The sequence below is a fragment of the Cystoisospora suis genome (genome assembly GCF_002600585.1).
Source record: "Cystoisospora suis strain Wien I chromosome Unknown contig_1607, whole genome shotgun sequence".
In the NCBI taxonomy this organism is placed as follows: Eukaryota; Apicomplexa; class Conoidasida; order Eucoccidiorida; family Sarcocystidae; genus Cystoisospora; species Cystoisospora suis.
Window position 1 is genome coordinate 2483 of NW_027154407.1, and position 22447 is coordinate 24929.

Genomic DNA, 22447 nt, shown 5'->3' on the forward strand with positions numbered 1-22447 from the left:
CCTCTAGGTTCCTCTCAACGTGCTGCACCCCCGCACCATTCACAGCTGATTTAGTCGCTGTTCGCAGATCGACTGAATTCTCCCGTGGACTCTGGTGTCCTCCGCTGTGGGTGAACTCGACCTTTCCTGTCCAACTGGATCTCTGTTCCACGCTGGCTGAGACCGGTTGGCGCACAACGGTAGAGGTATGACCAGCTGCATCCGCTCCCCGACACCCTTTTAGTGTCTCCTGTGCACGCCTAAACTGCAAATAGGATTCTGCGTTCCGCACCGCAGTGGCAGCAGCGGATGTTGCTAACAGCCGCAAAAGACCGGGATCTGTGTCTGGTGCGGCAGGCTGAGTTTGTACCGAGCGTGGTGAAGGATGCAGCGGGTGCGGCGCGGACAGGGTATGCCGTATTTGAGTGCCGTGCCCACCATCCGAGGGCAGCCGAGGTGCTGGAGTGGCAGAAATAAACGCACTTGTGGAAGGCAACGTGCCCGCGGGAGTCTGTAGAGAATACGCGGAAAAAATTGTGCCGGGGACGGCTTCAGGGTGTGAATGCGCTGCAATCCCAGTCGCGTTGATGGACCCTGGAGTGTTACCGTCCTCTCTCCCACTTGCTACCCCGGTGCCGCCCCGGTCAGAGGAGGAACCAGTGCCTGGTCGCTCGAGCTGCGGCCCCCTGTCGAATGCAGGTGCTCGCTGGATCTGCGAAGTCGGGAGAGGGCGTCGATGAGACTCAGAGAGACTGACAGGTGCCTGGTATGGTGGCTCTCCAGCCAGTGTGTCGTGTCCGAGCAAATCCAAACGATAGAACTCCGGGGTGTGCTCCATCTCTTCAGGAGCCCTCTGTTGCGCTCGCTTCTCTAGATGTTTGCGAAGTTTCCTCAGCTCTTTGCACACGACAGCTACCAGAGCTTGTTTCTTCTGAGAAGAATCGCGGAGGTCTCTGGGGGCTGGAGCGAAAGAAGAGACCTTTGCTGGTTCGCCCGACAGTTTCTTGGACCCTTCACCCCCGGCGATCTCAGACTCAGGTAGGAGCCAAGGCTGTCTCCGTTGCGGGGTCTGCTGACGAGCCTGCCTATGTAGCTGTTCCTGCTGGGCCCGCTGCGATATTGCTTGTCTCGATGCCACTACCGTAGGAACTCCGGCCCTGTCACTTGGACGTCTACCAGACCCCTTGTCATCACTTGCGATCAAACTCTCGCAAACCTTGCCTCTCGGGTCCGACTTCTCATCTGGTGCCTGGTTGAAGCGGCTGTCATTTCGCGCTTTAGACTCTGTCGCAACAGACGAAACCTGTGTGGCGCAAGTCGTTTTCTGTTGTTGTTGGGTCGCCGTTGCCAAGAGTTTCTCCAGCACGTCAGTGAGAGCCTTCCGAGCAGATTCTGCACCGGCAAGAGACCGTGATGAGTTCGCCATCTGTCTGAATCGGTCACCATGGTTCCGCAAGCAGTCGATAATACACTGTGACGGTCTTTGCAGCAGTCCGCCATCAAGCAATTTAGACTCATTTGTCCCGAGTTTTAGGAGCCTCGTATCAGTTTCTCCTGCTGGGGGTAACCCCGAATGCTGCAGGCCCTGAAGCTGACTCGAGGAACTGCCAGGGCCTTCTCCCTGTCTCGGGATACCCGGAGGTCCTCGCTCTGTTAGCCCCCCAGAGGACCCTCTTCTCAGCTGGACCGCAAGGCTTTCGGATGATACCCTGGTGTTTCTCAAACCAAGCGAATCTGAACCTGTTGCTGCTGCACCGCCAATGCCTGTCCGACCAGAGAGACCGAAGACGGGCAAACAGTCCGAGGCAGTTGCGCACCTCGTGCGCGCGTTAGTACTGTCAGTTTGGCCTGCAAAAATAGCAAGGCCGCTGCTGCGGCTGTCGACATTGTTGTGGACTCGGCTTGACCGTGCATGTTGGAGAAGAAGCTGTTGTGAGTAGCTCCTGAACCCCCTCGAGGGTGAGGTGGCAGACAGTACTCCAGCGCGCGAATTGGTCGCACAGACCGGGCAGGCTCCAGCGGGAGAAAGCGTCCCTGGCCCAGTACCCTGTGTTTGGAGAGTTCGTGTGGAGTCACGTTTTTGTTCCCTCGCTCTGCCTTGCGGCTGGTAACTGTGACACGGGTTGTCCAGTAACTCATTGGCGAGTTCCATCGGGTCCGACACTCTCGCGCCTTCCCGCGGTCGTCCTTGCGGATCTGTGTTCGCTGATGAAGCTCGCGCTGCGGCTGAGTTTGTCTCTTCCGAATGCTCAGCCATCCGCGGGTGCGGACGGCTCCCATTCCACGCACGCTGTCCCACCATCTCAGTACTCTCCCCTGAGGCAGCTACGTGGTCTGCTTCTGGGAGCGATGCATTCTGGAAGTCTTTGAGAGGTTGGCAGTCTTCCTCTTTGGTCTCGGGCGCGGAGGCTCCCCCGTCGGACAAGGCGAGCAGACGCCCGGCTGCAGTAACGCGTCGCTCCTGGCAGGCTTCATGCAGCGTCGCCTGTTGATCTTCCGTTCCCGCGCCCGCGATCAGTCCGTATTGCTTTCGGACCTTGCCGTCAGGAGCTGTACTTTTGCCGTCCGTGCAGTGGCGCTCCGCCGCTTGTCCTGAAAACCCGCAATGATGCACACATCAAGAGAGGCAGGCGAGCTATCTAGAAGGGTAGAAGTTTCTAGTCTGTCCCCATCTCGACTTTACTAACAAAGCCGGTCGGCTGCTCTGTAAGAACTCCGCTTCGCTTCTGAATTGAAGCCTAACAGTTTGCAAAAGGAGGTTGCGCTCCCGGTTCCCGAGGCAGGTAGAGTGCCACCCACTCTTTGGCATAGCAAACCGGCTCACAGGAGCGCCGGCTTCCTCATCTCGGTACACGTCCCTACCTGGGCGCTCAAGGCACGAAGGATTAGGAAAGGCCGGGACGCGGTTTCCTGAGATCTGTGGCCGTGTCAGTGTCTTACCTGATAGAGCAGCCTCACTAGTCTGAAATCCGGAGGTCGCGAGGCCATAGTCAGATGCGCACTCCGTCCCGTTCTCCTGACAGGTCGTTGTTGGGAACCCTCCTCCCGACACCTGTGCATGACGGCTGCCTGGTTGCTGGACCGTGCATGCCCGGGACTCAGTTGGACAGCGCGTGTCCACAGGATGCTGGAGTCCTTTAACAGCACTGTCCCTTTGTTGCTGTCCGACTTGTACTGCGGGCTTGCCAGTCCTGAAGGCGGGCAGTGTCTCCTCGTCCTCGAGAGATTCTCCTGAGCACCTGCCAATACTCTGTCCATCAAGCTGGGTGCTTTTCTTTCCGTGCTGTCCTGCGTTTCCTTTAGTTGCCTCTTGCATGTGCTGGTGCAGAAGCCAGGTGAAACGTGAAAGAAGTGCAGCAGTTCTGTCTCCGGAAGACAGTCTCGGCCCGACAGATCCCATTTCGGTCTCACCCTCTCTTGGACTTCTGCGGTCCTTTTGCTTCGGCTTGACTCGCGCGTTGCTGGGACCGTATGATGGCTTCTTGTTGCACGGGCTACCCGTCACCTCTGTCGCAGCTTCGGGAAGAGTCGCTGCTCCCTTACTGGGACCTGGGTCGGCCTCTTGCTCTTGGAGAAGGGGCCCAGAAGCGCAGTGACCCGGACTTTCCGAGTTGCCAGACCGGGTCGCAGGGAGGCAGCGAGCCGCTACACCTGAAGCCGCATCGGGTTCTGGTACAGCGCGCTGGCCAGAACCGAACATCAGACCACTCTTGCCTGGGCTGCGCCTCTGCTGTTGAGACACCCTAGCAGGACCAGAAGCACGCTTCTGTGGAACAACGCTGCCCGACGGAAGTCCTGTCTCCGGTTCCTTGAGGCTAAGAGCGGTGCGCGAGTCCGAGCCACCAGGCCGAGCGTCCAGGCTTGGCAACCCGTCGCGCTGCTCAGAGAAAGAAAGCGGAGGCTGAAGGACATGCAGCGGTTCACTGGCGGGAGTTCTGAAGCTGCTGTCAGGCCGCCCTGGCATAGAAGAGGAGGAGTCCAACGTGACACAGGGCGAAGATTCCGAGGTTTCACGTTTGGTCTTGCGGCAGCATTCGTCACCAGGATGCGAAGACGAGGCTCGTAAGGACGGCGACACGGATCCCACTGTTGTTTTGGTGTGTTCCTTCACAGTTGAGCGGGCTCCAGCAGGTCCGCGGGTGTGAGCAATACTCCCTGAGGGAAATCGAAGGAGGAGAGAACTGGACGAGGAAAGCAGAGTTGCGAGAAGTCCGCTACCCGCAGTGCTGGCGAGCTGCAGAGCTGCATTCGCAGTGAGGCAGCGTAAGCAACCGCAGCCCGGTCTCTGTTGACAAGCAACGCGCTCCTGTCCGAATACAGCTTCGGAAAGTACTCTCCGAAGCTGCTGCTGATGCTGTTGGTCCAACTTGAGAGTTGTGGTAGACGCTGGAAACGATGCGCTTCCAGGGCTTGCCTTGGTGTGAGAAGGTGCTTCTTTGGCTACCCTCTCCTCTTTTGCGTCCAGAAGGCCTGTCGTACAGCAGGTCTGCAGAGTTCTCGTCGCTGGCCTTTCTCTCCTCTGGCCTAAAACTTCTTTCGCGAGTGACAGCAGTCCCGGTTGTTCGCGGTCTAGCACAGCGACCCCGGCAGCCGAGAATACTGGGACCCCGGCTCCGGCCCCACTATCCCATTTGTTCGCCCATGATGCACTATGCTGTAGAAGCCCTCCCTGTCGCGGCTGTCTTTGCTGGTCTGCTCGAGCGGCTGGGGTGGCAGCGCAGGGGTCGGGGCTAGGTACCTGCGCATGAGCCGGAGAGTGTCGCATGAGGCCTCCTGCAACTCCTAGAAGCGAAGGGTGCAATGAGGAGTTGCAAGGCCGCAGGACAGCGGGAACCTGCTGCGTCATTCGAGGCTCGCATACGTGCTGTGGCTGAGGTGCACGAAGAGGCGGAAAGGACGGGCCTTTATCGGAAATGACAGTGGCAAGCAGTCCTCCGCCCTGTCTATTGCAGAACTCCTGATGCCAGTTGTTTGAGTGCCCCCTAGGTATCCGGGCCCCGGGCTGACGGCGGTTGCTCAGCTGTCTGGACGTTTCCCGGCTGGGGAGAAGATGAGGCTGATCGGCACGGCATGGATGCTGATCGGCAGTAGACCTGCCTCCGTGGACTGGCTGCGCCGCTGAGTGGGCTGAGGCGTTCGCCAATGCCCCCCGCGGGTCCGGCTCAACCGCCGTCGGGTTCTGGCTGACGACGCAGCGAGATCGCGCGACTATCGTCGGCCGCGCTGGGTGCTCGACACTTCCTGCACGTCCGCGTGCATCCTCCTCTGTCTCCCGATGGCCCTTCGGGAAGTCCTCGTTGGGCTCCCTACAGGTGAGGAAACCTGGGTCCGCTGGCCCACCTCTCTTAGGCCCAGGCTTAGGCGGACAGGATTGCGCTTCCGACGCTCCAGCCATCTGGCCTGACGGGGCTGTCTCCGGCTGAAAACCAGGTCTGGATAATTGACCAGAGCGAGGCAACGTCGCAGACACCGGCTGGGCTGCTCGTCTCTGGTCCGCAGCGTCGGGATCAGCGGCCCGGTTCGGTGGAAGCTCTTGAAAGGGCGGTGTGGCAGAGGACACACTGTGTCCTGGAACGTGGTCCGGTGAGGTTGCCCCGACTTTTCCAGAAGAGTCGACGCTTCTACCTGACTGCCCACTGGACCGATCAGGGTCGTGAAGCTCCAGCGTGGCGCTCGTCATATTGTCTCCTGTCTCAGCTTTCCCTGGATCCGGTGGAGCTGCCGCCGATGGAGAGCGCGACACTGGAAGATCCAGCCCCGCTAATTGGCGGTCTCCCTCCCATGCCGTCGCCGTGGAAGGACGAGTAGAACCGTTAAGAGACCGCTGCATCACCGAGTCCGAGCCCCCTGCCACCGCTATTCCCCCTGCTCCCTTTGCAGGCAGTCGCTTGTAGTAAGCAGGGACCCTCGCGCGATGCACGAGATCGGAGTTCTTCTTGAGAAGCCATGTAGCCTCGCCCATTTTCTGTGGCTCCGCGGAGCCGGAGCTGCACCTCGATGCTGTCGCATTTGTGATCAAGGCTTCACTGGTCGAGACACTTTGCACAGCGGAGCCGTCATCGGTTGTCCGGGGGCTCGCAGAGTTAGTACCGCTCATGGCCTTAGTGGCCTTCCACACCACTCGGTGGCCCTGGCGCGTCGGCGGCACTCCATCTGAGCGCTTGTGCCCTCGGGTTGGCTGCTGCAATTGAGCCGGGGTCAAAGTCTCTTGCCTCGAGAGACCTCGATAGCTTACTGCAGTGGCAGCGTCACGAGAAGTCTTCTTGTCAGTAACGTGCCAGTCCTTCAGTTTGGAGTCTGTCTGTTTGCCACTGCTGGGAAGTCCGATGTCCTTACATCCTCTCGAATGCCCTGCTGACTTGCTAGTTGGCTGGGAACCCGCAGCCTCCGGCACAGTGTCCGTGCCTCCTCGTGGGCGCTGCCCTGCACATGTTGATGGCAAGGGGGTAGTCGGAGGAAGTTTCGGTGGCAGCACGGGCCGGTCGACTTCACCAAGAGTACCGCCTGGCCCCTGCGGTGACATATCTGTCCCGCTAAGAATTGTTTTGCCCGGTCCCGTTTGGGATGTGGGAGGTGGGCAGGTTGTACTGATTTTACAATCACTCGGAGAAAACACATCAGCGGCTGACAGCGGCGGACTCGGCCAGTTCGCCCGATCTGGTGCGCCACTTGTCGGATCCAAACCGGGAACCCCCTGGCGACCTGTCACAGGTCCACTCGCGGCGGCTTCGTCACCGAGAGAAAAGCTGGCGCCGTGCGCCAGGGTGGAGGAATGCAAGCCTGTCACCTGGTTTCTCTGCTTGTCGCGTTGTCTCCGCTTCTGCTGTTGCTTTCGCCCGACTGGTTGGGTGCTAGGAATCCGCTGCAGGATAGCCGGGTCTCGGCCACCTTCAGCTGAGTGAGGAGCCTCTGATTTCCCCACCGCACTGGGCACCACCCCTGGCCCGAATGCTTCTCCCAGAGGTGACGGTCTCAGTAAGCCATCGACGCTTCGAACGCGCCTCCCTACGGGTACGTATAATACCCCCTTCGGAGAGTGCCCACATACTTTGTTTGGGGCAAGATCAGGATCACTCTTGTCGTCTATTCCGGGCTTGCGAACGAGGGGCGAGGCTGGGAAGGCGTCAGACGGGGCCGGAGTAGTGAGGAGGACACTAGGCGATGCCGTCGCAGGCAATGTGCGACCAGCTCTGCTACCCGGCCGTCGGAGGCTCCGAAGGCGTTTGGGTTTTCTCGTGGCTACTGGCATCATGGAGTGGAAGGAAGTAGAGTTTGCTCAGCTGACAGAAGGAAAATCGTAAACCGGCACTTGCAGCCTGAAAACCGACTGCTTCGATGAGCGGAGAACACTCCGCCGTGGGCGCGTGGGGCGCGACACCGGCCACTATCCACCGCCTCAACTCGACTGCCCAAGGAATTCCAGGTAGGTGCAGCCCTGAATGGGCGGTGGCTGTCCTCGAGCACACAAAGGCTACAGTAAGCTGCCATGCCTGGGACACGACTGCGTATTCGACAACCCGGAGGGGGGGTCACACAAAGACCAGGGCACCTTCACAAGTGGCGTAACCGGGTGTGCATTGCTCTACGCGAACGTACACAGTTCAGAAAAAAACTCGGACATGCTCTTTCCGGCTGTGGACTCGTGGGCCCCGGGTAGCTCACTCCGACCCCCTGCCCTTGGAAGCGTGAACCGTGGAGCGGGAGCTGTTCTAGGGAGTGGCGCTCCACCCGTAATCTTGCATCTCGTCGCTCCCGTGGTCTGCCCAAGCTGCGCGGTGTTGTTTGGGCAGGAGTAAGGAGCAATATATACTCGACGGGAGCGTCTCGGGCTCAGTCACAGGCACGGAGAATACAAGGTATTTCCCACGAAGAAGCTTGAGCGACCGGCGTTGCCTCACAGAACCACTCCGGGTTGGCCGCTTCCGGCGTCCACCCGAGGGAAAAAGTGCCGAGTTGTGAAGCGTGGAGTCCACGTATGGGCAATGCTTACTAGTCCCGCGAACGCTCCTCGAGTCATACCGGACGAGACAACAGGCTGGGCAGTGTAGAAAGTAAGCCAAGCGAATCTGCCAAACGCTCGGTACTGCCAGCTTACCTGAAAGTACTGGAATGAATAAACAGTGACCGGTGTCTCCGAAAATGGAGCTGCTCGTATTCGAGCGTGCTGTTTTAGGAAAACGATGGCTCAGCGAGGTCGGCACGAAAAAAGGCCGGGACCAGCGAAGAGATAGGGCCACCTTCAAAGAAAAAACTTCGCCCTGAGCTCACGGCGTTCTAGTGCGACCTCGGGAGACCCAGGCAGCGGGTGGGCATTCATTTGTCCGAGCAGAACCAGCGGCTTTAGCCCATACTAGGGCTACGGGACGGTGCCCGACTTTTTGGTTGTACCAGAGATGGCAGTGCTCGCCTGTGGCATTCCACTGGCACGAAAGAGTATAGACCAAGAACAAACCCTCTTTCAGCTGGGTCTGACATCAGTTATGCCAACGCCAACGCAGCACACACCACGGACTGAACAGTGGACGTGTTCGGGAGCGGTCTTCTCTGGGGCTTCTTCATGCTGATTTTGTCTTCAGTGAAGAAGGACAAAGATTCTTTTTGGGTCCCCCTGTTCGGGGCAAAGCGCATCTAACCGACCGGTGGAGAGACTTTGCGGCCAGACTCTGCGGGCCGGGTGCACACGGCCCAGGTTTGTGACCATACCGTGCTTGGAAGTGGCCCGCCAGTTTCCATTTTGCCAGCCAGACTGTGAGAGACAGTATGGCTTCCCGTATTTGCTTCACCGCTCAGGGGTGTTTCACGCCGCACGACCCACAGCAGAGAGATTCAGCTCATAACGAGCACGTTTTGACGACCGGAGGGACCGTCACCGTCTGTGCGGTCCTACTCTTTAGTAAGCGTTCTAGACAGGGTTTGAAGAAGTTACCGGCGACCTGAACAAAACATTGTCTGCAGATGGATTCTTGTCTCTTTAGGGTTTCCTGGGGCTAGGCACACAGTCGCTTGTCTCGGCACAGCCAAGCACGCGCGGATACGTATCGTGGGTTTTCAAGCGAACCCGGTCTCAGGTGGAAACAAAAGCCCTGGTAACGACAGGGAGACACGAGCGCATCACACTACCACGCGTGTTTGCAACCGAAAGCCGGCAAAGCTGTGCTCCAGAAAACAGAACCGTTCCTGGAAAAAGGATGTGGAACAAAGCTCTACGCGAGGAGGCTTCCCGCCGTCTTCAGTGGCGGCGGCGGTCTTTTGCTGCAGTGAAAAAGAGGCTCCAGGTGAGGAAGGTTTGCGAGACACTGCGGAGGTTCATGCCTTTAGGGTGAGGTGTGAGCCGGGCTCGGTGAACCAAGAGTTAGAGGAGCCATGGCATAAGACAAATGAAGTCGGAGTTCCCTGGATCTCAGTTTTGCAGAACGTTCTTTAAGCCTTTGTTCGACGAAGGCGAATTCCGTTGACTAGCACCACCGGACTATCCTGAGCCCGTCTCTCCCGGAACTCTCCAACAAGTGCCCGGCTACTTGACAAACTCCGATCAGAGTCATTGCGAGGCAGGCTTTATGTGGAGGCGAGTGCGCATGAGCCCTTGCCACTTTCTGACTGCACTCTGGCTCCCGTCAGACGAACCACCATTAGAACTACCGCCCGTAGTAAGCTTGGGTACCTCTCCGCTTTGCCGCAGGTCAGCCTTTCGCGTGCTCTCAATAGTTTCTGAGCTGGAAGTTCTACGTATTATAGCCCACTCAGTACAGCATTCACCTTGGTCCGCCACCTCGCTCCCCACTCCCTCACAGGGGTCAACCCTGCATACATTTTTGTAAGGCACCTGCCGACTGACGGGTTAAACGCGAGTGTGGTATGCGAATAATACGGCCAGCGGTAGACATCCCGTCTCCGCCCATCTCCATGAGCAGGGGCGCCGTGCTAGGGAGATGCTCTCCGTCCCCCTAGAAGCTTCTACGGCTCTATTCCCATGAAAGGTACATGATGACAAGAGTAAAGTCCTCTACGCCCCCCCGCAATGCTAGCTGGCAGAGATACTGCCACAGTCGGGACACCACGCTCAAAGAAAGCGCAGAAGCGCAGACCCGGCAACGAGAGTATTCACGGCTGCAGAATATTCGCTCGAGCTACGCGTGCTGATCGTTTTACTGATACTACACTTCGCACAGAGAGGTCGGATCACCCCTGTCGTTTTTGCTATACTTCGATCGAGTGATCTATGTGCGGCGCATAGAGGCGTTTTCGGTTTCGGTAATCAAGTTATTCTGACGTCCGAGCTTATTCTTAGTCCGACACAAACCCGCACTCACATGAGAGTAAACAAGCAACAGAACCAAGAAGCTGCCCTTACAGTTATGGAACAGCGCCAAAGACATCTGAACAACCGTGCTGAAACACACTCGGAACGCCTTTGCTTAGTGGCTTGGACGCAACGGGGAAAAACAGGAGTCCCTCCTCTCTGAAGTACGGGAAAGGCAAGAACTACGCCTAAAGAAGTCGCCGGCCTTAGCGAGTTCCGAGTCCACCTTTCAACAACCGCGGCCTTGCCTTTGTCTCGAAGCCCGCACTACTCCGCCTGCGGCCGACAGTGCTACTCAGAAATGAGTGCCAGTTCCTCATTCCATCCCTTACCTACCCTGTTGGTAACAAGTCCGTGGGTGTGAGACAGCCAGAAGAGGGCAGTACTTGTAAGCGGAGGGAGCGCGCCCACCGACCCGATGACACTCTCCCCGTGGAATTAGCGGGTGTTTTCCTGAAGGTGACGTCGAGTTAGACTCAGTCAAAGTGACGCGCTCCACACCACTGACGGGGCGTAGCGCTCATCGACCGACTCCGCTTCATACACTACCCGCGGATTGCAGGTGACGCCACAAATGCGTACCACGTAAGCATGCAAGGCAATATTGCACCCATTCAGATTTCCAGCACAAGACGGAAGAAGCCACTTGGGTTCTCTTGGAGCGCATAGTATCACCCGCGTAGGCTTTGGACCCGGGAGGGAGATCAAGGGTCCCCGAACAGCAATGCAGCGTGACGTTTCTTTGAACACTGTCCGAAATCGTTCTACAACTATCGGGATCCTTCACCGCCGCCGGCGTTTTCGACCAACATGGGCGTTCAACGGGAGAAAGAAAGAGCTATCAGGGCGGCCCCTCGGGCACTCCCGACGCTGTAAATCACAGTGTGATACTGCATTGCGTCACACGCGCAGTAGCGCACGGCTCTCCGCCTCGTTCTACTGTAGATAGGGTTTGTTGCTGCCAGAGTCATGTGAGCCTGGCGCCGACGGGGCAAGCCGGTGAGCACGGCACCGACGGGGCAAGCCAGTGAGCACGGCACCGACGGGGCAAGCCAGTGAGCACGGTACCGACGGGGCAAGCCAGTGAGCACGGCACCGACGGGGCAAGCCGGTGAGCACGGCACCGACGGGGCAAGCCAGTGAGCATGGCACTGACGGGGCAAACCAGTGAGCATGGCACCGACGGAGCAAGCCAGTGAGCATGGCGCCGACGGGGCAAGCCACATGGTCCTTGATGCACAGCGGCTCTGGACACAGCGCGGGCCACGAACCAAAAGCGGCGTTCGAAACAGCTCAGAAGAAAGCAGCCGGCACCTCTAGGCCGGCTTTTGGATCCCCAACAGGTGAGCAGAGCTCAAATCAGCGAACGGAGACACACCACGATTCGCAGACGAAACAGAGCCGAAGCCGAGGTGCAACTTCGTTCTGTAGCATACTTGGCAGCCGCACAGATGGCAGCAGCAGCAGCATACTCTTTTACGGACGCATGTCCGAGGACTCCTATGAGTAAGAACCTAACAATAATCCCTTTGAAAGCGTCACCGAGCACCTCGACGCCCCCGTGTACGCCGTCCGGAGACGTGAGTGGATCCAGCGCTGGCACGGACGCATACACTGGGTCTAGTCGCTCCGCCTGTCCGTTTCGAGAGACCGGAGGAAGCTGGGCATAACAACAAGTCATTGACTCCCCCAAATGCCTCGGACACCGAAATATTCAGGCAGAGACACTGACAAACCTGAACAAGCTCCTGAACCTGTCGAAAGGCACAGATACGAGGGAAGAAACTGCGAAAACTCAGAACCTCATCTGCCGCATGAAGGCTCGAACTCGGGGGGGGATGGACGGATGTCGAACCCAGCGCCTTACGGACAGCGCGTTTGCAGTCAGAGTTCGCTCTGCCAGTTGCTAGATGGAGTGCGATCCCAACTTTCTCAGTGCGTGCCCTGATGGGTCCAACTCGAGAAAGGCGCCGACAATGTCTAATGTGATTACACACAGGAGAGCAAACTATGACGGATAAGAAGGTATGGTAAACATTCGCGAACCGACAACCTGCTCGTGCTTCAAACCCGCAGACTTACGCAGACAGAAAACGGAGGAATTCGTGAGAACACTTGCAGTGTGTGCGTCTATTGTTCCGGGGCTGATGCTAGGATTTGCTCGTAGAGGACCAGGACCGCTGGGGGGCAGCGGCGAGATCCGTGAAGCTCGAGACACACCGGCTCACACCGAGTGAAACGTTGTGAAAGAAGCCTCGCATAGTGATCTCCAGCCAAAAACGCTCGAGTAAGCGAAGCAGCGGATAACGTGCGAGGGCAAACCCGAAACAGCGAAGGTCGTCATCCTCCGCATTACATTCAGTGCCGAGGGGAGGAGCTGCCTGGATAAGGGTTTACCCGCCGTCCTTTCATTCGGTGACAGGACAGCGTAATAGAAACCAGCAGTTGGCTCTATCCAACACGCACTACCTGATTCAGGGGTGAACGATGAAATATCACTGAAGAAAAGCGGGTCTAACATCCTGTGACAAGTGCTGGAATACCGTCACGCCAAATATCAGTGTAGGCGGCAACGCCCCGGTGCGTGGTAACAGTCTTTGACTGGTCTCACCTTGAGCGAGTGCTTGTATCCGTTCAGGACTGGCACGCCCACACGTGCCTACGCTATCCATTCGCAGGGTCATCCACTGCCTCTGTTTCCACACTACGTACGCGTGGAGATTTTCACGTCTTCCGACTATCCGATCTCTGTACCCGGGTATGCAAGGGTGGCTGGTCCTTTCTGACTGCTTACTGCATGCGTTCCCTCCTTCACTCTGGCGTGTATATCATTCCTCGTCTCTTCGCGATTCAAAACCTAAACAAAGATCAGAAACCGAGCCAGGGTAATCTGGACGTGATTGCTTACGATCGGGATACTTTTCGAGCCCAACACGCCCTAACAGATATCTTCACTCAGTCAGGATAAAAAACCCAACACCTTTCCCATGGAGACGACGGTAACGAGAAGGGCAAACACGGTCGGTACGTCACACCGCGGCGACGCGTAATGCCAGGACTCAACCTAAGGAGCTTGTGAGCGCGCAAGAGGAAACAGAGTTTTCTATGATGCCGGCACAAATTCGCAGACTCCGATGGGCCAACGGTGTCATGCGTGGAAACCTCCCTAAGCGCCACAGCAATGATCTGTCGACAGCTGGGCCGACGGAAGTTGCAATCGTGAGAACGGGCCACCTGCTGCCCGTGCCGCGCATCTTGTCTACCCCTAGCTAGCAACACTTCATGACGCCTTGCAACTTCCTACCGCGCGCGGCCGCTCCTTGAAAACCTACGTCGGTTGTCTTTCTGACGACCTCGCCGGTAGTTTCACGTGTAACCAGTTCTGCAAAGGCGTGACTTGGGAAACGTGCAAAAATGGAAACAGATACAGTGAAAGCGGTTGTTGTAGACGGAGAAAAAGACAGTCGCCAGTCTGCTCGGAACTTACGTCACTCTGGAAATCAAATCGAAATGGAACTGCGCCACGCTCTACCAAGGCAATCATGTTTTCGCGGACGGCTGCAGATACAAAAAGACTAAAGGCGCCCGACCAAAGATGTGCCCCGTGCTGCGCGAGCCATTTTCGAACAGAACGAGCCAAACTCCTTCGTAAGAGAACTCCGACTCCTACCGGCATTGTAACATATCCTCCCACTGCACGGAGGTTCTCCGCTGACAACGGGCATGGAAAGCCGGCGATCTACGCATGCAAGGGAGAGACGCCTGCACGCCTCAACTGGTGACGAGAGCTAATAGGCGGGCCAGAGCCCGGTGTTTCACTGCGGCGTCCGCAATGCAGGCGCTGTCGTGACATAGACGTACGCGGAGAGAGCGTTAGATAGTGGGGACGGCACCAGTAATGTTTGTGAAACTCTCAACTGAGATGCGCTACTGAACCGGCGAGGTCTGAACAGGCATGGCATGCACTCCCCTAAAGCTCGCCGCCCTGAAACAGTTCAGCCTGCCCCTAAACTGACGGCGCGAATGAGATAGGCACGCAGGCTATCGGTGAGCGCTTTCGCTCAGCTAGACGCAAGTGCCACACCTGACACGTTGCCAACAACTCACAGTCCGTACAATGTCCGAACACGGCACTGGCTACACAGCAAGCGGTTGCCCTTGGGGAAGAAACTCCGGAAAAACAACAGGCCTTGCCCGGTGCTCACTTGCAGCTTCTTGATTCGGGAATATGTCAACGACTGTCCGCAGGCGAAGGGACTGAAATGCGACGGTGTACTCGACCATAATATTTCGGCGAATCTCTAACAACAGCCTTGCAGTGTTCTCCTCACCTAAGAGGAGATCGCGCTCCCAGTCCGCCTGCCAAAATGGAGAGACAGCAGAGTGACTACGCCATGACAGCTACGCACAGCTGATAAACGTTTTCAGTGCGTCCCTCTCAGTGAACAGCGGACTTCGCAGACGCTCTGAAGGAACACTCAAAGGCGGGACGTGTAGATCTTGTAGGGCGGCTGTAAAACTTGGAAAGAAAAAGCTCCGGTTGGTTCGCCCTTCGCCGCAGGGGCGCGCGAATATTTTGCCCACTCGGACATAAAAAGAAGAGCGGGAGATCCCATAAAACCACGTGTCCACAGACGGGTCCCGCGAACTATCTCTCCAGGCGCCTCCTTCTCGTTACGACGGAGCGCGTTGAAGGCCACAGTGTCAACCCTCAAAACTGCACAAAATGCATATGTCTCCTCGTGAGCTGAACTGGCAGTAGCCATTTGTTTCAAAACAGTTCCGGACCTACTGAAGAAGTCGCCCCTGCTGAACATCTGTTCGCCAGGATGCTCCTGTTGTACATGGCTGCTCATCACCAGAGACCGGCAATCACCAAAGAAACGATATGTACCCGCATTTACTCTACAGCTTCAGGACCCACTTCCACTGTTACCACTCTGGCTGTTGTGATGGACACGCGGCCTGAGGAATGAGGCAGAAAAAACTGCAAGACAACTAGCGAGACAACAAGTTAGATTCCTGAGACTGCGGCCATTCTAAGCAGTACAGCGATGGCTTCGTTTTCCACACCATGGATGGTCAGAGAGGCTGTGACTCATTCAGCAAAAAAAAAGAAAAGCAGGCACCCTTCGCGCGCTCTCGGTAAAGCGGGTGACAAGGCAGAAACGTCGCTGACAAGCTGTCTGTCAGGTCCCACAAGAGCGGCGACATTATGGCATTCTTGAGCCCCTTACCGTTGTTTCAGTGTTTCACCGAACTGACCTGCATGCTAGTTACGAGCTCAAACGCACGTGCAAACTCGCACGCGGAAAAGGCAAGTCCGGCGTGCAAAGCAACAAGGTTGAAATCCAACAGAGACCTCAAGGACGATCCCTCTTTTAGCTGAGAAAGCACCAACCAGCAGCACAAAGCTTCAACTGTCCGATTCGCTGAATGGACTGCTCAGAATGAAAGAGTGTGCTATAACTGATTTCTGTTTACCACCAAGCTACATTCACCATGCTAGCAAGAACTCTTGCCGGGGATGGTATTCTTGGGCCGGCCCTAGCTGGGAGGGCTTGAGGGGGAAGCATTCGCTCCAAAAACTAGGCCTCAACAACACCAGAAAGTCCGTCTCCGACGAACTTAACATGCATCCCTGATTTCTGCCTCGCATGGGACCCTTAAGGGTCAGATGTGAGGTCGCGCCGCACGGAGACGCAGGGCTCTCAGGCGCAAGTCTGGGCCTTCGGAAAATTACAACAGCAGGTGTCGTTGCCCGGCCCCTGGACAGACCCTCTCACTGCACGGGTCTTGGACAGTGTTCAGAGAGCTCAATCTTCTGACGGGGAGAGACGCCAGTTAAATCATTGTTCCACTCAGCCGCCGCTGATGCTTCCGGATGAAAGATTGTGACTGATCTGCCATGCAGAACCCCTTCACCGACAGCCGTGAAACTGAGGGGCCAGTGGCGCCTCTTAACATCAGAAGAGGCCGATATACATAGAGGTGACGCGGCGTCCTGCGCTCGACTGCAAGTCGGGATAGCTTATGTGCAGAACCTATGAGAAAGCGATCAGTACGGCAAGGACGGTTGAGATTCACGGCCCCGCACAAGCGCGGCGCCGGCGTCCGCCTGTACCTGCTCAGCGACTTGCCGGGCTGTGCACGAGGCGAGACAGCAGACCATGGAGTATTTGGCAACGTCCGCAGGCGTACAAGCTCCCAGAATCGACGCGTTCTTCTTGAGCACGCCAATCATTCGATACCGGCTAAAGTCTTCGGAGGCATGAGAGTCTCGGGCTGGGTCACGGGAATGACGACTAGAGGCTGGCGAAGGCCCGCTGCCTCCCGAGGCCAACGGGCCGCACAAGGCGCCGTCCTCTCCGGATTCAAATGCGGACACATACGCTTCAGCTCGTAAGCACATGAATGTGTCCGCGGCTGAGGCGTAGGCTCCTGCCCTCAGCCGTTCCAACCTACGCAGCGAGAGAAGGGGTATATCAGTGACCACGCACTCAGGCACAAGAGAGCGTTGTCATGTGAACTGTCCAAACACTCTGTCAACGTTCAGTATCGCCGCGGCCGGGCCGCCCCACACTCAGAGCCGCGTACAAATGTAGATAAAGACACATCGTACACGCGTCTCAAGCAAGCGACTGAGAGATCTTTCCGTGCACAAATTCGGTCCAGAATACGGTAGACAAGTGCGGACGTCCCGAAGGTCGACGGCTCACCCTAGAACAACAAGACAAACAGCAGCATACGAAGTTAAAGATGCTGCTGACGGAAAGCGTGAGAGAGGACTTCCGTCGGTCTCAGAAAAGGGTAGTGGACGTCCTAGGGCCAATAACGCCCGCCGCCGATGATCACCATCGGCACCCCTAGGTCTTCGCATTTCGCCCGGTGGAGAACCAGCGAGTTTTGAGTTTCCCGGTGTCGCTTCGGAAGGAACCTGACTCGAGCAGACAGCAGAAGTCGACACCAAGTTGGGTTGTCAGATACCCGATAGGGGTAGATGTTGACCGGAAATAGCAACACGGACGTCTTTTTCTTGCACAAGCCTGGCCATGTTGTGTTTCGAGGAGACAGAATGAGGAGGCCCTAGCTTTCGGCGCTAAGCCCGGAACGTTTCACGCGTGTCTGCGTATGACGACGCGGGGCACACACGCGACCTGCGAAGAACTTTCCGCTGTGAGTGAGTGCGCGGTACTCCCGTACTGCACACGAGCCACCTTCTGTCGCTGACGCGACCCAGTGTACAGAAAACTCAAGTCCGGGTTTCAGCACCTCCGCCCGCACGCGCAGTGAGCACTCGAAGCCAACGCCGGCGTCTAAAGATGCGATGCGATCAGAAGGTACACAAAAAAATAGTGACAACTTCGGAACGCAGTGGCAGGAGCGAGAGAGAAGACGGCACCTCGTAGGCCTGCGTCGATGACGTATATCTATTTCTAGTTCGTCTGGCGATAGAAGACTTCGAAAGACTGTGTTACCACGTTTCGAGCAGTTACAGCCCGGAATGATTGCCAAGAAAAAACAGCTAAAGTCTTCCATGCACGCGCCACCAGAAGCGTAATCAAAAACCGGGGCACCCTATGCCCTGTTAACATCACTCTGAGACATACAGCAGCCGCAGAACGAGTAGAACACCTCACCTGCGCGAACAGGGTGTCATTTTGGTCAAGAGCGGCAGTCACATTGGATTCCAAGACAGAAGCCCAGTGAGACAACAACCCCTGGGCCACTGTAGGGGGCTGGGACGCGACGCAGAGCAAAGCGCACATCGCTCCTACGTTGGAGTACTGCAAACACAAGGCAGTTCCCGTGACCACGAAACCAAAACGAGTAAAGCGCTCAACGGAGGACGGACTACCGAGTCTGCTCGCAAAACGTTTGCAAGGAGCAGCCTGGAGCACTCGCTGCTCCCCAACAGTCCCTGTGCGAGAGCCGCTACAAAAGGGAAAGCGCGAGCGGGGCGCCCAGCTAGGGGCACGAAGAACGGACACATGGACGAGAGCGAAGACGTCCGGAGAATTGACGAAAACAGTTCAGCTGCCGCAGGGATATAAGTAGGGCCAAGAAGAAAGCGCATACACCTCCCAGATGGAGAGACCGAGAAAAAAACTGAACAAGCCAAGAAGCCTCTCGGCGTCAGATTCAGGCGGCCGAAGAAACTCATACCTGAGGTCGCTGCCTATCCCGCTCGCATTCACTAGGATAAAAATCGGCGTCGCCGTGGAGGCACAGGCTTCTGCTGTCTGCAGTGCGTTTCAGTCTACGCGCCGGACAGGTACCTAGTCGTGCGAACAGAAGCGGCCATGAATCTAGCTAAAGATAGACCAAGCGGAGAGCTCAAGTTTCCGAAGGAAGGATCGGGAAGGCGAGTGGGCTCACATCAAACAACAGCCCGTCCTCTAGCGCTACGAAAAGTCCTTTCGCGTCTCCGCGAGATGCGTGCTTGCTAGGAGCCTACCACAAGGACGCGGGGCGCTCCTACTCTAGAAGACATGCCTGAAGACAATAACCTGGCAATTTCGTGTGCGCTCTTCCCCCCTAGGTGCAAAGTGCCCAGCCGTCAGGAGTCGAGCTCTCAACAGCATGACTGCCAAAGTGGTTCTGCCGCGTCTCGAGTTATTTACCTCGAGGTGCAAGGGAGCCTCGTCGAAATCGCGTCGAGTAGTATTGAGGATCTGCAGTACTTTCTTGTAAACAGAACACATCAGTAAGGTGCCAGAGACAGGAAAACGACTTTGCGCTCCAGGCAGAACGCTTCGTGCGCGACGACTCCAAGAGGACACGGGTTCCGGGTACGAGCAAGTTTCCCACTCTTGACGATAGTTCTTCGCTATAAACGCCGGGTTAGGAGGCAGTGAATGCCCCGGCGGAGGGTCTTTGTAACACCCCGCTCTTGCCCGTCTTCTAGCCGTCAAGCATTTTCACGGAAAACCGCGAAGCTGGCCCCTCGGTAGGAAACGTCGCAGTCTGTTTGCAAGCTGTTTCTGTCAAGACTACGGCACTTCCCTCAAACATAACACCGGAAGCACCTGCGCCAAGGGAAGTAAGACAGGGGCCAGCAGACCACTTCAGTGAGTCTTTTCCTTTCTTACTTTCGCAGCTGAGTAGGCCAGCCGCTTTCAAAAACGGTGTACGGATACACTCGGGGCTGGAATTTATCTCCTGAAAGACTGAGTTAAGCATACGGGAGTGTTCGGACAGTTCAGCAACAAGCAGGCAGGATAAAAGCTTCCCTATTTCTTGCGCCAAAGGAATGGTCTGACACCTCAGTGCAGTGCTTCTTGTCCAGTTGACAAGAAGCACTGCGAAGGAGATACGGGCAGGCTGTGGTTAAGCGAGTTATTAGCAAAGAACAGACCGAGGAATCCTCTGTGTTGGCGGACGTCCCTTCGAGGGTAACAGTGTTTCAACAAAACGTCTGAAAAGCCTGCATGTATTTCACGCAAATTTCCTGATCCGGGTTTCAAGCTAGTGTCTGCACAGTGGGCTTCGCTTCTCTGGAAGCACACGGAGAAAAGAGCTCGCTCACTGTGAAGTCGCCCTGGGAAAGGAAAAAGTCTCCGAGCTCTCGGAGAGCTTGACGCCGAGCAGGGCCTCGCCGTGCATTTCGCGGCAGCCGCAGAGCCTGAAGGCAAATAAAGCACAAGTCGGCCATTTACACAGCCTCACAGACGCACCCGCCCTCTTGCACACGCCGGGACACCGCAACTGAGGGAGTAACTGGCGCACACTTCCCTGGACAAAGCGACTGATGGTAGTCTCCACACAGCAGCTACATCATGTTGTACAGGAGTGATTTTTACTAAACAGGCTGAGACTGTTACTGCCGATGCAGCCCGGCTGCAATCCAAAAGGGCAATCATGTATGTTATACCGCCATGCCTTCAGTTGGAGATGCTCGCAAGCCTTTCAGATCCATTGCTCGGTTCAAGTGCAGACCAGGTGCGCAGGTGCATGTGCTATCAGAAGGCAAGGCCTTTCTTTGTTGAAGTGAAGAATGCAGAGTAGCGGCTCATGGGCCCCTAAGAAAAAGAGGCTGGATTACCGAGTGAGCAGGCTTCTAGGGAAAGTCGGAGGCCGACATCCCAATAAGGAAAAACATGACTCGGCTGACTTCACACGAGATGAGAGGAATATATCGACGAAAGCGAAGGCTGCACCATCACGGCGACAAAAACCGACAGTTCCGCCACAACGAAGTGAACCACGGGATCCATCCACTTCCCTTCGTGAAAATTACCTCAAAAACTTGTTCCCGCATGGCGGGCAGCTGGGTTTTGCATGCGTTTAGAAAGCCCTCGTCGAAGAGAGACCGGAAGGCCTCTTCCCGCCGTTTTCTCTCTTCAGACCGACTCTGCGCCTCTTTCTGAGAACGCAACAGCTCCGCGCCTTGCAGAAAGCTCAGCTGGCTTTTCCATATATGCGCCGCTTCCTCATAGGCTGCCGCGTTCCCCACGTGTTCGCTTGCCTTGAGGAGAAGCATACACTGGGAATACCGAAAAGGGAGAAAGACAAGTTTCAGTGCTACAGCGAACAGAAGAAACAGCACGGGAAGACTTCCCGATAATTCAGTCCACAAGGATACCGTCCAGTGGAAGCCGCTTTTTGTCTACGCAGCCGCAGTGTAGACACGATAGTACACGCTGGGGCGGCGTAGTCAAAGGAGCCGCTCTCTTATCGATTGACGGCATCTCGAGATCTGCTTGCACCCGTGTGGGCTCACATAGGGAGCAGCCCGCGGACGGCATGAGCGGGTAAGTATATGTCTGAACCTTTCCAGGTGTCGTTTGCAGTACTCGAACAGAGAGTAACGGATAGTAGGAAGAGGTGTTCCCGGTGATCTCGGCAAACAGGAAATACATGCATGTCTTAAAGTATCTGCCGGATACCGAAATAAATGTATGCGTGTGTTCTTCGTGACCGGCGTCGCGGATCGAACGCCGGGAAGCGCGACGCCGTTAAAAGTCCCTTCCTGCGACTCATCTTACTCCCTCAAAGACTAATGTTTCCAGGTTGGTCAACTCCTCTTCAATCTTAGTGAGTTTCTCGTCATCCTCTCGCTCTCTCCGTCGTAAATGCCCATCCTCCAACTGCTGGTGTATCTGGCCTGCCTGTTTGGACGCAGTTCGAAGGAAGTGCAGCAGGCGAGGTACACGAGCAATATCATGATAGCCGGAAAAAGTCTCCTCGAGACTGAAGGGAGAGAGGTTGCATGCACGCGACCACAAGGCGCCCGGCGGCTCTGGCACCGGTCCCGGCATCTTTCCGAGAGGCGAAGAAGTAACCACCGCCTATGCGCAGAAGAAGGGAAAGAGACACGCAGGACAAAGCACAAGGAGCAAGACAAAAAAAGCGATAGCACTCGGGGAGGGAATCCAAATCGGCACTCACACGCGATTGGAATGACAAAGGGGAGGGAAGGTAAGTGGGTCGGCACGACTAGAACGGACCCTAGAAGGTGGGGGGGCAAAGGAGTTGGACGGTGGGAACCCTAAACGACGGCTGCTGGACGAGCTTGTTCTCCGAAACAGCCAGTGTGTCCGTGGGCTGGCCCTGCAATCGGTGCAGCTTTATGGTCGGTGTGAACTCCCGCCGCGATCAGCTGAGAGTGAGCAGGAAGTAGGAGACATCCCTGACAAAACGAGGGAAGAAAAGAAGTGTTGCGGCCTTCTAAAGACCATTCAGAGAAACAAGTGTAAACAGTTCATCCGAGCACAGTGACTCAAGACACCAGCGGAAGGAGGACGGAGACTGCGACAGTGAGAGGGAGGTCTACGTGAGGAGGCGCCCCGTCGGGAACCCACTCTCGACCTCTCCCTCCTCTTCCCTAAGCTACACGCATCGGAAGCTGGAAAGAATTTTTCTCGGCAGGGTTCCAGCGAAAGCAGCACGCGAGGAAAAAGACCTGGGTGGCCTGCTAGCATAGCGCCCCCTTGCAGATAAGCGGAACAACGGAAAGCGAGTTTGTCGCGACGCTTCCATTAGTGAGCTGTGAGACGTCGAGAACTCCAGTGGACACCTGAAAGACGTCCCAACTGCCAATACGCTACTCCTGTGAGGCCTGGAAGAGGATTGCAGGTGTCTCGTGCCGCATGCAGTTTACTCCCTGCATGTCAGCTCGCTCGATCACGCCAGACATTAGGATCGACATGCAGGGTGAGCGGCTTC

At 56.5% G+C, this 22447-nt stretch overlaps 2 protein-coding genes across 2 annotated transcripts in view; both read right to left on the minus strand.

Moving 5' to 3' along the window:
- The window catches only part of CSUI_003555 (uncharacterized protein), a gene marked incomplete at both ends in the record, with an annotated part of 9713 nt that extends 2482 nt beyond the window's left edge, over positions 1-7231 (minus strand). Inside the window, 2 exons of the mRNA XM_068063751.1 lie at positions 418-2571; positions 2920-7231. Coding sequence (XP_067924270.1) covers positions 418-2571; positions 2920-7231 — 6466 coding nt within the window. The remainder of the gene's footprint in view (positions 1-417; positions 2572-2919) is intronic.
- Positions 7232-10755: 3524 nt separating this feature from the next.
- CSUI_003556 (uncharacterized protein) lies at positions 10756-22305 on the minus strand. Its single transcript, XM_068063752.1, has 13 exons — positions 21730-22305; positions 21268-21570; positions 20520-20765; positions 19809-19904; positions 18904-18966; positions 17920-18066; positions 16999-17216; positions 16404-16740; positions 15545-15664; positions 14485-14638; positions 13767-13837; positions 13074-13136; positions 10756-12033 (listed from the first exon to the last, which is right to left on the minus strand). The coding sequence occupies exons 2-13, from the start codon at positions 21538-21540 to the stop codon at positions 11818-11820; spliced, it is 2004 nt and encodes a 667-aa protein (XP_067924271.1). The 5' UTR covers positions 21541-21570; positions 21730-22305; the 3' UTR covers positions 10756-11817.
- Between the last annotated feature and the right edge of the window lie 142 nt (positions 22306-22447).